The sequence below is a fragment of the Rattus norvegicus genome, chromosome 7, assembly GCF_021556685.1.
Source record: "Rattus norvegicus strain SHRSP/BbbUtx chromosome 7, alternate assembly SHRSP_T2T, whole genome shotgun sequence".
In the NCBI taxonomy this organism is placed as follows: domain Eukaryota; kingdom Metazoa; phylum Chordata; class Mammalia; order Rodentia; family Muridae; genus Rattus; species Rattus norvegicus.
This window is the reverse complement of record NC_141540.1, coordinates 32310001-32325669: the sequence shown is the minus strand read 5'-3', so window position 1 is coordinate 32325669 and position 15669 is coordinate 32310001. Positions and strand designations below refer to the sequence as shown.

The window sequence follows — 15669 nt, the reverse complement described above, 5'->3', positions numbered from 1 at the left end:
CAGCAGAGATGGAGGTTATACAGGGCTCACCAACAGGGACTGTCGCTCACCGAGGCTGACCTGGCCATAGTAGCTGCTGAGTGCTGGAGACCAACAGCTGACACGGCACCATTCCTCTGGGTAACCAGCCAGCCACACGGTGGAAGGTTTACTACACTGGGTTGCTTTCTTCCTGGAAGGTTCAATGCTTTGACCTTACTGGAACAGATATTTCTGCTCATGGATTTGCCTTTCCTGCAGTAATGTCTCTGCCAAACTACCACTTGGGGCTCAGAAATGCCTTATCTACCATCGCAGTATTCCACACAGCATCCTTCTGACCAAGGAGCTCATGTCAGAGTCAGAAATGTGCAAGCGTGGGCCCATGCCCGAGGAAGCGGTCTTATCACGGTCTCTATCCCCCTGAAGCAGCTGGCCCGAGAGAAGGGTACATGGCTAGGATTCATGGGTCCAGAAATTGAGGGGTAGAAATGGGTATAGTTTCAGTCACTACCACTCCTAGTGACCCACTAGAAAACACTTCACTTCCTGTTCCCATGGCTATAAGTTCTGCTAACATACAAGTTTACCCGAATTTAAAAACTGGTGGCAAAGCTATATAGACCGAAACAGTTCGGTCCTGATAAAAACAGGCTGTGGAACCGAATAGGACACCTGAAATGAAGCCAAACATCTATGGCCAGTTGATTTTCACACACATGCCAAGAACACACAATTTAAAAAAAAAAAAAGGGGGTGGGAGAGGACAGTTTCTCCGATAAGTGGTGTGGGATACACATAAGCCAAAGACTACAATAAGAGGCTATCACACAACATGCACACAAAACAACACAATATGAATACAACAGTCACATGTAAGGCCTGAAACCAGAAAATAACCAGAAGAGGAAACATGGATGGAGAACTTTGGGCAGTGGTACAGACAATGATTTTTCTGGAAGTGACCCTAAAAGTCTAGGAAGCAAAACCAGAACTAGCCAATGTACTTGAAGCAAAGAGCTTCTGTGCAGAATGGAACTGCTGGCAGGGGTGAAGACCCCCTATGGCAGGGGTGAAGACCCCCTATGGCAGGGGTGAAGACCCCCTATGGCAGGGGTGAAGACCCCCTATGGCAGGGGTGAAGACCCCCTATGGCAGGGGTGAAGACCCCCTATGGCGGGGTGAAGACCCCCTATGGCGGGGTGAAGACCCCCTATGGTGGGGTGAAGACCCTCTATGGCAGGGGTGAAGACCCCCTATGGCAGGGGTGAAGACCCCCTATGGCAGGGGTGAAGACCCCCTATGGCAGGGGTGAAGACCCCCTATGGCAGGGGTGAAGACCCCCTATGGCAGGGGTGAAGACCCCCTATGGCAGGGGTGAAGACCCCCTATGGTGGGGTGAAGACCCCCTATGGCAGGGGTGAAGACCCCCTATGGCAGGGGTGAGAAACCCCCTATGGCAGGGGTGAAGACCCCCTATGGTGGGGTGAAGACCCCCTATGGAATGGGGGATATTTACAATCTGTCTATGTAATAGCATGGAGATAGCCACATTTATAAAGAACCACAATTCAATAGTAAAAAGACAGAGAACTCCATTTTAAGAAATGGACAACGGAATTGGATGGTTGCCAATGGAAGATATACAGACATTAAATGGATATGTGGGAGAAATGTTTAGCATCATTTATAAGAAAAACACAGATTAAAACGTAAAGGGACCTCACATCACATCCGTTAGAAGGTTAATGTTAGAAGGTTAAGGTTACCAGATTAAAGGCCCACAGGAACTAGCATGGAGGCAGAGAAAAGGCAGCATATCTATACTGTTGGCAGGAAGGGAAGTTAAGGTAGCTGTTTTAGAAAACCAATAGAGAAAGTCCTAAAGGGAAAAAGAGGAGAGTAAACTACTTAAAGATCAATGACGCCCCTTCTGATTACGCAGTCAAAGGAAGTGGCGTCAGAGTGCGAACGCGGCTGCTGCACGTTTTATTCACTGTAGCATGATACGGAATCAACGCAAGTGTCTACGAACCGTGACTGGACAGACAGAATGTCATACATATACACAGGGAGAAGTCCAACCTTACGAAAGGAGATCTGTGGTCTGTGATGGCATGGATGAGCTCGGAGGACATGTAGACGTGAACTAAGCCAGGCACAGAAAGACAAACACTACATCTTGCTTCCATATATGTGTATGCATGTGCATGTGTATATGTATATAAAAAAAAATCACTCTTGGCTCTAGCCACGCTGAGAGAGAGCAAGGTGTTGCATGTGAGGGAAGGGGGGTATATGGGAGCAGTTGGAGAGGGTTAGGGAAAGGGGAAAATGATGTAATCTTAATTTATTTTTTCAAAATAAAAACAAAACAGTGTTAAATACCAGTGATCAGAGGTGGGATGGGAGAGGTGAGGGGGCCGGGAAGGTGTTGCTCAAAGGCACAGAATCCCAGGAGAACACGTTCCCTGGACTCACTGTATGCTACAGTGACTGCAGCTAAGAGCGAAGTATACTAAGAATGAGGGTGTACATACACAGCAAAGCACACACAAAATTTATATATTCCGTGGTGGGCACAGGAGTCAAAACGGCGTACGTTACGTCATAAAGACTTCGCATATGAAAAAGAGCAGAGGGCAGTAGGCTAACTCCGTATGAGCTGAGCTCTTTATCCAACAAATTTCTCTCTGGGGTTCAGGGAAACATTAGGGGATACGGACCAACTGTGGGGAAGGGAACACTGACAGTGTGGAAGAAGGTGGGGAAAGCTCTGTGAGGTGACACTCGCCATCCTTGATCCTGGCTGCCGATAAGCAGCACCCACTCCCAGACAGCGGAAACTGAGGGGGACTACGAAGACGAGGGGTTATCCTCGCGCAGAGCACATTGTAGCAAACTGCCTTCTGCTAGCTTTTTTTTAACTCAATAGGGACAACTGCGCAATGATAGGCAATGAATATCTGGTTTCTTCTGCTAGAAGCTACAGCCTGCATACACTCTAACCTAGAGCACAAAGGGTCAGATGGGAACTGGAAGGTGAAAATCCCTTCACTCCGCAGGTTCCTTATCCTAGAGAAGCAACGGTGTGAGAGGAAAATGGACTGAACAGATGTTTAGCAGTCCAGAGCACTAGTGGCTCATAACTGTCCATAACTACAGTTCTAAGAAGTCTTAAGCCTTCCTCTGACCTCCATAGGCATCCGACATATGTGTGATAAAAACACTCACACGTATAAAGTAAAATAAGTAAATCTTAATTTTTTTTTTTTTTTTTTGGTTCTTTTCGGAGCTGGGGACCGAACCCAGGGCCTTGCGCTTCCTAGGTAAGCGCTCTACCACTGAGCTAAATCCCCAGCCCCAATTTTTTTTAATAGACCAAAAAGAAAGGAGCGCCCAGTCTCTGGGGCTGCTCAACTATACAGCACACAGAACCGAGCTCCTCACTGCATCAGTAATTACATCTTACTTTCATTTCTCTCAGGGGAAAAGCTAAAGGAATTCTGATAAAGAAATAAAAACTACGGCTGGGGGCTGGGGGTGTCGCTCGGTGGCAGAGTGCGTGTGCCTATCGTGCTCAAGGCCTTAATCACAGCCCATCATATAAACAGCTCAAATTAGACCCAAACGAGAGGTTTCCGGTCTCCAGGCAATTCTGATTAACAGCCACACATCTAACATAAACTCTGTTTTGTCGAAGATAAGCCTCACATAGGACAATATAGGAAAATAGAATATTAAATCGATCCAGCTGTGAAGTGTCTATAAGTTTCTACTTTTTTATTTCCTTTTTTAAAATTCAGTTTCAATATACATTCCCTATTTTCATCCTCCTTAAAACAAACAAACAAAACTTTTTGCAAGATCAGGAGAGGTTCCTGGATCTGGCGTCTAATTCTTACTTTATAAGTCATCCAGTCATTTGCAACAAAGTATTTTTTTGAAACATGTATTCTAGGCTACCCCTGTGAATTGTTTTTGGCTCAAAGGATGCAAAGCAATTCAATATAAACTCAAGCATATATTTAAAATGTAATCTCTTGAGTAGAAAGCTGAGAAAAAAAAACACTTTAAAAAATTCAACTGTAAAATTCTGGATTTCCTTTTGTTCTCATAATTAAACATAGCTGAGCTGTCTCACAGAAGCTTCTAGAATATTAATTCGGCTGAGGTAGGGCACAGGGCTGATGGGGACAGAGTCAGAGGTGCTAAGGTCTTAAGACGTTTGAGTTTCGTGGCAAAGTGAACAACACATGAAGGGTGTAACTCTTGTTTGACTTCATTTGTCAACATGAAGGGTGGAAGGCGACTTCTCGGCCGCTCCAGGAACTAGTAGCCCAGGACCTACCTCTTCACAAACTGCGGAAAACCGGTTGAGAAACTGCACAGTGTGCACCACAAACTGGTTTAGAAAAGCCACGGTTCTTTTCTGTTGAATAGCTGGCACCTGTGTCATGTAAAAACAAACACGATTCTTACAGGAGAAACATACCCTGTGCAACACTTTGGATATCTGGATTTCATAGAGGGGATGGTCTTTGTCCTGGGACATGAATTTCACGAAGGGCTGAGAAGAGTCACTGATTTGTGTTCCTGAATCTGGTGTGTGTCAAAGTGACAGGGGCTGCATGAAGTTTGAGAATGTGACAACACACACACACACACACACACACACACACACACACACACACACACACACACACACGAGCAGCTTCTTGAGGGTCGAATAAGAGGTGAAGTGTTAGAGGTGGTTCTATCTCCAGACTGTCAACCTTAGGCGGAGAGGCACGTGATGTGGGGAGCAAAGGCTGCGTGGCACCCAACCTCTTTTCTTAGCCCAGGAGAGACCCCTTTCAAAGTGGATTGCAGGGCTCCCCCTTCCCCAGGCTAGGAAAATAGGGGCCCGGATTGGGCCTGGAGAGGTGGCGTCTCCCTGGGAACCGGGGCCCCTTAGCCAAGCCTCCTTCCCTGTTCGTCGGAAGCTCAAGTATATCTTTTACAAACCTTGGTCAGGTCTATGCCTGACCCCATGAGAGGAAGCCCATCCTCATCCATCTCCTCAGCGGATGGGGACCCCGGGGCTCAGGCACAAGCTCCTCCCAGCCTGGTAGAGAGACCAGACTCCTTTCCCAAGTTCCTGCCTTCGGGGCCTTTCCGGAAGAGAGCGCGTGTGTTCACCAATCAATCGGTGGCTTCGGAGAGGCCGCCCCGCCCCCTCGCTCTCGCTCTGCATTCTGGGATTGGTAGTTCATGATTCGGATTGTAAAGTTGGGCTGGGAAATGCTGCTGATAAGCAGGGTTCACATTTGCTGTTTAGCTGTAAAATCTGAAAAGATCTGTAGAAAGGGAGGGAAAGAGACAGACAGCGAAATAGAGACAAAGAAACATGCACAGAGACACACAGAGAGACGGGGGGTGGTGGTGTTTACTTGTTTCGAATTGTTACAAAAAAGATCCATAATTCACTGAAGAGCACTTCTCTTTTTATGTGGTCCTACTAAGTGCCAGATACTCTGCGATCAGAATGAGTCTTCAGCCCTGGAGAACCTCATGCCTGGAGATCTGTTTTTAACGCTTTTCTTTTTTTTTAGACATAACATAATTTCAAGCAACAGCTGAGACATACATCAGTGACAGTGACGACGGCCACTTACATCATGTAAAAGATCTTTACACCTGCAGTTTAAAGACTTTGGTTCAGAGTTTGGAACACATTTTACCAGCAAAGTGACTTAGGACAGGTCACCTAAGCGAAAGTAAACCTTTTTATTGTACCAAACAAGGACCGAAGAGATGCCCACATCATCTCTGCTATACTATTCAAAGAGTAATACAGGGAGGACGTGCAAAATTTAGATGGCCACGCAAACAAAATCCTGTGAAAGTTGCACCTTTGTAAGTAAGCGTGTACAAACACTTGTGGGCCCATGAGTACATGCACACCACACGCAAAGTGCTGTGGCTCTGAGCTTCTAAGACGTCCAAGAAGAGGAAGCTGACCTTAGTGTCTACTTAACACAAAGAGGAGTTAAGGTGACGATCTGGAATGAACCTTTGTACAAACAAAGGCACAGAAGCATGAGGACATATGGTGTTTAAGGCAAAGGGAAAGCGGTTTGGTGGTGTAAGCAAAAATGCCCAGTGGTGGAGAATAATGACAAACAAAGCAGAAGTAGACAGAAAAAGCTGATGAAGGGCCTTTTATGTCAGAATAAGAGTCATGTTTTTCTAAATGATTCACGAGCTTCTTTTTGGGAGTGCCTCTTAAAATGCCGATTCTAGAGATTAACCTCAGACAAGACAAATCAGGATCTCTTCTGGGTAAACGTGGATACTTGCATTTTATTTTATTTTATTTTATTTTTGGTTCTTTTTTTTTTTTTTCGGATCTGGGGAACGAACCCAGGGCCTTGCGCTTCCTAGGTAAGCGCTCTACCACTGAGCTAAATCCCCAGCCCCGATACTTGCATTTTAAATACCACTCCCTGGACTTATTCTTCGTTGTGCTGTCTGCAGCAGTGAGCGCCTACTGTCAGGTTCTATGGAACCTCACTGACCGATAGCCCTAAAAGAGGGAATCCGTTCCTAGGACGAGGCTTTTTGTCAGCCTGCAGTATCTAGTAGGGGCATTGTTGCCTTATAATAGGGCAGTTCCATTAAAATTATATAGACACGTTGTATTATATAATTCTCTAGAGTCACAGAACTTATGGGTGGTCTCTACAGAGTAAGGGAACTGGTTGATGACTTACAGTCTGTAGTTCAACGCCCCAACAACGGTCAGCTGTGAAGAGAAGTCGAAGGATCTAGCAGTTGCTCAGTCCCACAATGCAAGCAGGAGAAGAAGAGTGAATCTTCCTTCTTCCAACGTCCTTATGTAGGTCTCCAGCAGAAGGTGCGGCCCAGATTAAAGGTGTGTACCACCACGCCTAGATCTGGGACTTGCTTTGTCCCAGGTGACTTTTTTTAAAAAGATTTTATTTATTCATTTTATATATGATGAGTACACTGTCACTGTCTTCAGACACACCAGAAGAGTGCATCGGATCTCGTTATAGATGGTTGTGAGCCACCATGCGGTTGCTGGGATTTGAACTCATGACCTCTGGAAGAGCAGTCAGTGCTCTTAACCTTAACTCAGAGATCTCCTTGCCTTAGTCTCCGGGGATGCATAGCCACTGTGCCTCAAGATCTCCATGCCAAGATCCAGGTCAGAACCTTGTATCTCCCAGCCTCAAGATCTGGATCACAGGTGAGCCCTCCAATTCTGGATTGTAGTTCATTCCAGGTACAGTCAAGTTGACAATCCACCCCTGGTCAACTTGACACAAATAATATCTCATGTCCACTCGAAACAATAGCAAGGTCATGAATACACCTAACATGATATAACTATTCCTCGTACAATCGCAAATGCATTTGTAAGTTTACAATGGCACAACGTCCCTTGGGAACATTCTTTTAGTATCTCAACTAAATACCAATTGATGTTTAAAAGAATCAGAAGCACAAATAACTATACAGATGTGTTCTTAGCAAAATAAAACAGAAGCGTTCATATTACTTCATAATCCTCATTTCTGAAACTGGTCACGTGGCCTTAGCTGGTATTTATAACTCCCTTCCTCTACTGCCCATTCTGTATGTCCTCCACCCTCTGCAAGCCCCTCAGAGGACTTGGCTCTTTTCCTGGAGGAGTGGCCCATACCTCCATTCCTGATGGGTCTGTGTCCTTTGTCATCCTGCTTGGGTTAGGATCTTGTAGTTTCCCATTGACTTTAATCACAAGACGTGGTAGTACTAAGAGATGCCCTAAGGGATCTCCTGCACTCCAGACATAATCCTCCTTACCTCCATTGTAGAGAAGCAATCCAAATTCCCCAGGGTAATCTCTATCTATCATCCCTCCTAACACTGTTAATGCTTTCTTAGCCTGTTGGTTTAGGGCATAGAAGTCCAAATGACCATGACCAAGGAGAAGTCTGAGCTTCCAGTTCAACGGAATGTTTGTTGTGGCTTCTAGTAGGAGCACTCCCTACTCTGGAACCCAAACTTCTAGGCCAGCACAACCTAGAGTTGTGGGGACAGGAAGCAGAAATTTTCCTAGAGGGACACAAGGAGGGATAGAGAGTGGAACTATTCCTTTTCCACCCCTTGATTCCTGGACCCATGGATTCTAGCTGTGGGAGAAACTGTACCATATATCAGACACTGATTCAAAGCATATCCTGCCTTCTGAAGAACTCTGCCCCAGCCCTCCATGCTGCTGCCACCTAATTGGCACTGTAACTGCATCTTCAAAAGGCCAGTCCATCTTTCTATCAGACTAGTTGCTTCAGGATGATGGGGAACATGGTAAGACAGAAGGATTCCATGATCGTGGGCCCACTGTCACACTTCTCTGACTATAAAATGAGTTCCTGGGTCAAAGCAATACTGTGGATATCCATGATGATGGGTAAGGCATTCTGTAAATTCATGGATGGTGGTTTTGGCAGAAGTATGACGTGCAGGAAAAGCAAGTCCATAGCCAGAATAAGTATCTACTCCAGTAAGAACAAAATGTTGTCCTTCCCATGGAGGAAGTGGTCCAATGTAGTCAACCTGCCACCAGGTTGCTTGCTGGTCACCTTGAGGAATGGTGCCATATCTGGGGCTCAGTGTTGGTCTCTGCTGTTGGCCGATTTAGCATTCAGCAGCAGCTGTAGCCAGGTCAGCCTTGGTGAGTGGAAGTCTGTGTTGTTGAGCCCACATGTAAGCCCCATCTCGACCACCATAGCCACTTTGTTCATGGGCCCATCGAGCAACGACAGGGATGGCTGGGGAAAGAGGCTGACTGTCCGAAGAATGGGTCCTCTTATTCACTTGATTACTGAACTCCTCCTCAGCCGAAGTCACCTTTTGATGAGCATGTACACGGGACACAAATATCTCCACCCTTTGCCCATTTGGAGAGATCTGTCCACCTACTTCTTCCCCAGATGTCTTTCTCACCACTTTTCCAATCGTGATCTTTCCAAGTCTCTTGCCGTCCTGCCAATCCATTGGGCTACTTGACATATATTGAACTTGGAAAACAGTATCGTCTAGAGTTTGCCTCATTTACAGAGCACAGACAGAATAGACAATACAAATCTCAAGGGCCCTTGGTTGTTGAGAATGGTAAATTAGCATTGGCTTCAGTGAAAAGCTCCCAGCTCCTTTAAGCCCTAACAAAAGAATCAGTCTGGCTTTTGAGGCTTTGGCAATGGCATCTCTCTGGCTATAAAAGTCTGACGTGGCATCTTCCAGTAGAAGGCAGTATCGTCTGTGTTGAAAGTTGGTTGGCTGGCATGGCTGCCTTCCTCATCGGTCGTTTCTAGACCTTAAGGATTACTTGCTGCATCAGCGCTTGCCGGCAACGTCATCAGACAACTTCTGCTAGCATCAAGACTGGCTTTTGTGGGACCTTCTCCTGTCTCAGTTTTCATAGAACTGAAGATAATCAAGACCTTATCCCGGATTAGGCTTTGACTAAGGAGACTATGGTGGCTGGGCTGATTTGCTAGGCAGACCAATGGCTTTCTCCATATTAATAATAAGGCGATTTTAGGTTGGTTTTTATTATCATTCATATTAACTCCCTTCAAAAAGTTCAGCTCAAAAAGTTTTTTTTATTTGCAAGTTTTAACAATAAGTTTTATAAAAAACCAGTAGTATATGTTTTAAAAGCTTTTTATAACTTGACTGTTTTGTGGAACGGGCACAGTTTTGGGCTGGCCTGTGCTCTCTTCACACTTTCCTCAACATCCTTAACTCTCTAGCGATTGGTTTGAAATGTGATAGACGAGATTCTTCTTCCACGTGGAGAAGGAATAGACCGCCATGTGTGAATTTACTGCTTCCATTTATTTTTGCTATTTATTTATTTTTTATTTATTTATTTAATATCCTGATTTCAGGCCCCCTCCTCCCTATCCACGCCCCAGCCTCTCCCCACAGGAGGGGAGGCTCTCCTGTGTATCAGCCCACTCTGATATATCAAGTTAATGCAGGATTAGGTACATCCTCTCCCACTGAAGCCCAGTTAGGGGAATGGGATCTTCAGGCAGCCAAGGGTCAAGGACAACCCTCGTTCCAGTTGATGGAGGATGTGCATGAAGGCCAAGCTGCACAGCTGCTATGTATGTGCTGGGTCCTAGGTGCAGCCGATGCTCGCTCTTTGGTTGGTGGTTCAGTGCCCAAGAGTGGGAGTGCCCAAGAGTCTAGGTTAGTTGACTCTGTTGGTCTTCTTGTGGAGTCCCTGTCCTCTTCAGGTCCCTTAATCCTTCTCCCAACTCTTCCATAAGACTCGCTAAGCTCCATCTAATGTTTAACTGTGAGTCTTTGCATCTGTTTCTATTGGCTGCTGGGTGAAGCCACTTAGATGACAGTTATGCTACGCTCCTGTCTGCAAACATAACAGAGTATTATTAATAGTGTCAGGGGTTGGTTCTTGCCCGTTGGTTCTTGCCACGGGCCCAATTTGCCTCAAGTTGGGCTAGCCATTGGTTGGCCATCCCCTCAGTCTCTGTTCTTTGTCTCTGCATACCTTTAGGCAGGACAAATTTAGGGTCAAAGGTTCTATGGGTGAGGTGGTGTCCTTATCCCTCCGCCTGGCTACAAGAGGTGGCCACCTCAGGTCCCATATGCCCCAGAGTCTCAGCTAGAGTCATGGACTTCCTGGAGCCTCCCCTGCCTCAGGTATTCCATATCCTAGAGACGTTCCTTCCTCCTGCCCATTCACAGTTTTTCCTCCAGGCTCTCCCAACACTTGAACCCCCCCCCAACCCTGTTCCCACCCCCATCCCCTTTCCCACTTAATCTCCACCCTCCCTCTTTCCACCTCAGATGTCTATCTTATTTCCCCTTCTGAGTGAGTTTAAAGCCTTCTCCCTCGGGTCTTGTTATTTGACTTCTATGAGTCTGTGGATTCTAGCGTGGCTCAATCTTGTGTTTCAGGGGCCAGAGGGAGACATAGGTGGATGGATTAATCAGGACACAGACGATGCTTATGGGATGCTTATGCATATGCTCATGCTTATGGCATATAAGTTTGCCATCTTATATGGGCACGATCCGCAGCACTCCAAAACAACCATGTAGCAACATCAATGGTTACGGATCCCCAAATTACTGCGACAGACACCATGAGAAGGTTGGAAATGCTGAGAATTACTAAGGCGTGACACAAATGCCTGGAGTGATCATGGGCTGTTGGAAAAGGAACCAAGAAATAGACGTGCTGTATGCGGTGGCTACAGAGCTTAGGTTTGAAGGGAGAGAGAGAATAAAAAGCAATTATCTGGAAAGCCCAGCAAAACCAGCCACAATAAAATGAGGTATGCCTAAACTGTACTTGTGCCACGAGAACCAATAGCACGCACACTGTGACAGTGCTAGGCAACCGTGCTTATGCTTTCTTTTCTACCCTTGATAAAGTCCACACGACCTGCAATTTTCCACGAGGCTGTAAATCCCTTGGAGCAAGGACTAGGCTTTTCTTTTGAGTCTTCAGTTAGAACCTGCCGTGCTGCTTTCCAGTGAAAGCTCATTAATAAACTAAACACTCCATTTTAAGGGCTTATTACGATGTGGACATGGTCCTTGGCATTAAACAGTCATCCTTCTATCTATCCCTTCAGCCGTCTCTTCAAACATATCCCATGATATGTACTCAGTTTATTACAAACAGGCGTATGGCAGTGAACAAAAGAAGAGACGAATGTCCTCATGCATGTAAACGTGATAATGGGTGTAGAGTTGCTCAAATAAATGAGAGATTGATAATGGCTAGGGGAAGGCGAGTGCCCTGTAAGAGTATCACCTAATAGGTTGATGAATACAGGTATATCTTTTTAGAGGACCTGCTGCTTAGTTTTGAAGATAGAATAGTTTGAAGAATAAAACAGAGATACGAACCCCACAGCACATACAGAAAGTGGTGTTCTACACGGATGACCTTATACTATCCTTCCCAGTTCCCAACCACACGTAGACACCAGCAATGGGCAAAGTCCCCATTAGACTCTCCTGAGGATACTGCTACCTGTGTAGCCTCTGGTCCTTTCCTCATCTTTAGACTCCTTCCTGTATTATCGGGGGGAGGAGACAGCCATTCCCCTGCTCCTCATTGGGCCCCTGTCTTTCCTCCTCTGTAAATGTGCCTCCACAGTTCTGTGTTCATGCTCTAAGAGATGCTATTCTCATAACTGGCTTTCTCTCACTTGTCTTCTTTTGAATGTCTAGAGATAATATGGACACCCTGTTTTCTCAGTTCCTTCAACTGTCCTCCAAACATCTCTTACTCTTCAAACACAGAACTTTCTGGTGCTTAATCTCCAGTCCCTGTAGCTTCTTATTGTATTTTCACCCTCTCCAATGTTTTTTTACTGAAACATTTCTATCTGTCCATGTATTGTCCTCCCAGCTTACTCTCTTGTCACAACTTTAATAGTTTTTGAACTACAAGAAGCCCACTTTTTGTTGTTTCTGGCCTTTTTTTATTTTTTGTTTTGCATTTTTGAAATTAAAAAGCAATTATGTTGTTTCTCTTCTCCCTTTACCTCACTCCATCTCCTCCCATTCTCCCTCTAAAATTCATGGAATATATATATATATATATATATATACATATATATAATGTGTATATAATATATACACATATATATCATATATACTATATATAATATATGCAATATACTCATATATACATATTGCACATATATGCAATATGCATGCTTATGTATGTATATACATATATATGTGTATATATATATGTATGCAGAACTACATAAATACAATGTGGTCAGTCCATTTAATTTTACTTGTATATGTATGATTTCAAGGCTAGCTCATTGGTACTACATAAGGACTCACTCCCAGGGAAGACCGTTTCTCCCACTCATAGTTTACTTAGTTGCCTATAGTTCTTTGTTTTGGGACGGGGTTCTGTGAGGTCTTCCTAGTCCACGTTAACATGCCTATTGGTGGTGTACTTGTTTTGGGCTTTGTTAAGGCAGTATTTTCTTGGGGTGTCATGAGTGAGGCTTCCCTGTCATCTCTAGGATAGATAGTCTCATAGATTTCCTAGAAGTCTCCATGTTCACCACCCCTTCCTTCATGTAGGTCCTCAGTCTGTACCCTGTATTTTATAACAACTGCAAGTTTGCTTGTCCTTCTGTCATACTTTTCTGGCAACATTTGTGTGCTTTTTTCTATGACTGTCTTCTGTAGTATATAACTATCATCGGCTGGCCTCCACCAGAATCCCTTAATGTGTCCTGTGGCTAGACTTGTAATGGTCCCCCCCACCCCCCGCTCCATCCATTCCTGATCTATACGAAAGTCTTTAAACCTTGCCTTCCCGTAATTACCTTGGATACACTGTCTTTATTCCAAGGAAATGCGGTTCCCCTACCTGGGCCCTAGATACTCACCCTAGTGCATCATTCCAATGATTGTTCACTTCTTCCTGGCACTGTCAGCATGGTCTTTCATTGGCTCATTTCCAATAAAATACAAATGTGCTACGTCTTCATCTTTTTCTATAAAATGAACTCTGCTCTCCCTTTCGGGCAAGTTCTTAAAAAGATTGCCCAGTCTCTCATTCATACATCTTAAGTTTTTCTTCTCTCATTCACTGCTGAATGTTTTCATAAGCTTCGGTACTGATCACAAGGCCACTGTGACGTTCATGATATCACCAAAAGATTCTTACTATCCAGCTTGACCTATAAAAAGCATTGGAGAACATTGATCTCCTTTTCCTGGTTGGAACCTTCTGTATGCTTCAGGAAAGCAGATTCCTCTTCCTCATCTTTCTCCATCACTCTGGGCACTTCTGAGTTTCTCTTGTTGGTCTGTCCTTGTTACTACCTTTCTATGGCTACTCTAGATACCACAACGGAAGCCAGTGGAACTGAATTGGGGTTAAAACTGGGCAATGAAAGGTCTTTATAAATATGAGGCCCCTTGAAGGGTACAGTGTGGCAAGGTCTCTGGGTTTTTCTCTGAGATGAGAAACCATGGGACGATACGGAACAAAAACATTACTGGAGCTACTGGGGAGCTTTAAGCATGGTTAGTATCTTTGCAGCCAGTCATTCTATTTGGCACAACACACAACTGAGTGTGTCTTTTTGGGTAGGCAAGCTTGGAAAAGTTACACGGCGCTAGCAGGCTATGCGGCTGTACTCCAGCCCCCGGTACATCTGAGCATCCTAGTCCTGAATCCTCCCACGCCTCAGCGGCTGCTGAGTCTACCGGAAACGGTACCCTTCCTGCTACGTCTCAAGTTCTGCCCCACATCCAGCTGCTTGCTCACCTCTCTCATCTCCCTCTTCCCTGCTCTAAGTCCAGTTCCTTTCCATTCCTGCAGTCGCCTACTGGAAACTAAACTGCAAACAGGCAGCAGCTCTTTAAACACGACGTCTCCTCTGTCTGGAACACTCGTCTTTGCTCCGGAGCACCGTCGGCCTGACTTCGGCTCATTCTCACACCACGTCCTCCATCTTCAAGTTTGGATACCACGTGCTCGGGGATGGTTGTCTTCGTGTGGGAGGGACTGAACGTTTGCCAAGAGCTGCACGCTGTTCCTGTTAGTAACTTTGCAGGGGATCTTTGTGACTGGGGGCCTTCCATAGCCATGTCTGTCCCCACGGCTTATATTGTTAGCAAAGTCCTACCTGATTCATTCCTCTTAAGTCTTCTTGCAAATGGATGCCTTTCTTTCTCTGTCTGTTTCCCTTCCGCAGCTCCGAGTTCGCCTATGCTCCTCAAGAGCAGCCTCTTCAGAACGTGGTTCATTCAGATTGTGCTGTCATTGCGTTTCAGGAGCCCCATGGAAATATTTGGGCTTTGCTTTATTTCGTTGTTTCTTGTGATCGTGGCTTTGGGGGGCTTTCTTCCACTTTCCACGTCCCAACCATTAGCAGAAGTCGTGCCACTGCATCCTTAGTCTCTCCGATCTGCCCAAGGATGCCATCCTTCTGAATATGCTACCTGCCGGCCAGCTCTGCTTAATCTTGAATTAGCAAATACTTTACTTATCCGTTCCCTTTGAGCCCTGTTGGGAGTTCATTTAGGGCAGAGACGGCCTTGACTTCTACCTCAGTTCAAGCTCAATGTTTGCTACCCTGCAATCCCTTAGTAAGTGTCTGTTGGGTGGCATTTAGACTTTTGCACTTTCACATCTTTATCTTTCACCAACTCTCGACTTAGGTACAACTCACAGCTCGCAGCCTTTCTGGTGCACTGCTTAATTTGTCGGCCCATTCTGCCTCTCTAGAGTGAAGACAGGTTCCCCGTCAGAAGAGGGAAAATTCAAGTGAGGGAAAGGTGAGACAGAAAAAAAAAATCACCACTACCCACTGCCTACTTTTAGAAGTGTTTGGGTGTGTATAAAATAGGACTGTCCATGTATAAACTTCCCAGTGGGTCAAAGGACAGCAAAAGTTGTTTGATATATGGTATGGATCAATAAGTATAGATAAATAGTGCTGGAAGATATGATGCCTAGTCAGCAGAAAGCATGGCTGTTTCTGGCTGCCTTCTTGGGTCCTGGGTAAGTATTGATCACCAACCATCCACAGCTCCTCACAGCAGTGCCATTCTCAACTTAAAAACAGAATTTCTAAGACTAGAAAAAAGCAATCCAAAGCTAGCAGT

The 15669-nt window shown here is 45.3% G+C and overlaps 1 protein-coding gene across 3 annotated transcripts in view; it reads right to left on the bottom strand.

Moving 5' to 3' along the window:
* Washc3 (WASH complex subunit 3) overlaps positions 1-5184 on the bottom strand; it is a 44467-nt gene extending 39283 nt beyond the window's left edge. For 2 of the 3 annotated variants that reach the window (XR_015623894.1, XM_087556295.1), the window contains exons 1-2: positions 4987-5148; positions 4331-4429 (exon numbers count right to left, since the gene is read on the bottom strand). Coding sequence is in view for 2 of the 3 variants with exons in the window: in XM_087556295.1 (XP_087412421.1) it covers positions 4331-4429; positions 4987-5037 (150 nt within the window). In the remaining variant the exon portion in view is untranslated. Of the gene's footprint in view, positions 1-4330; positions 4430-4986 lie in introns of all 3 variants that reach the window. The other variant, NM_001106776.1, reaches the window with a different exon arrangement.
* Positions 5185-15669: the final 10485 nt, after the last annotated feature.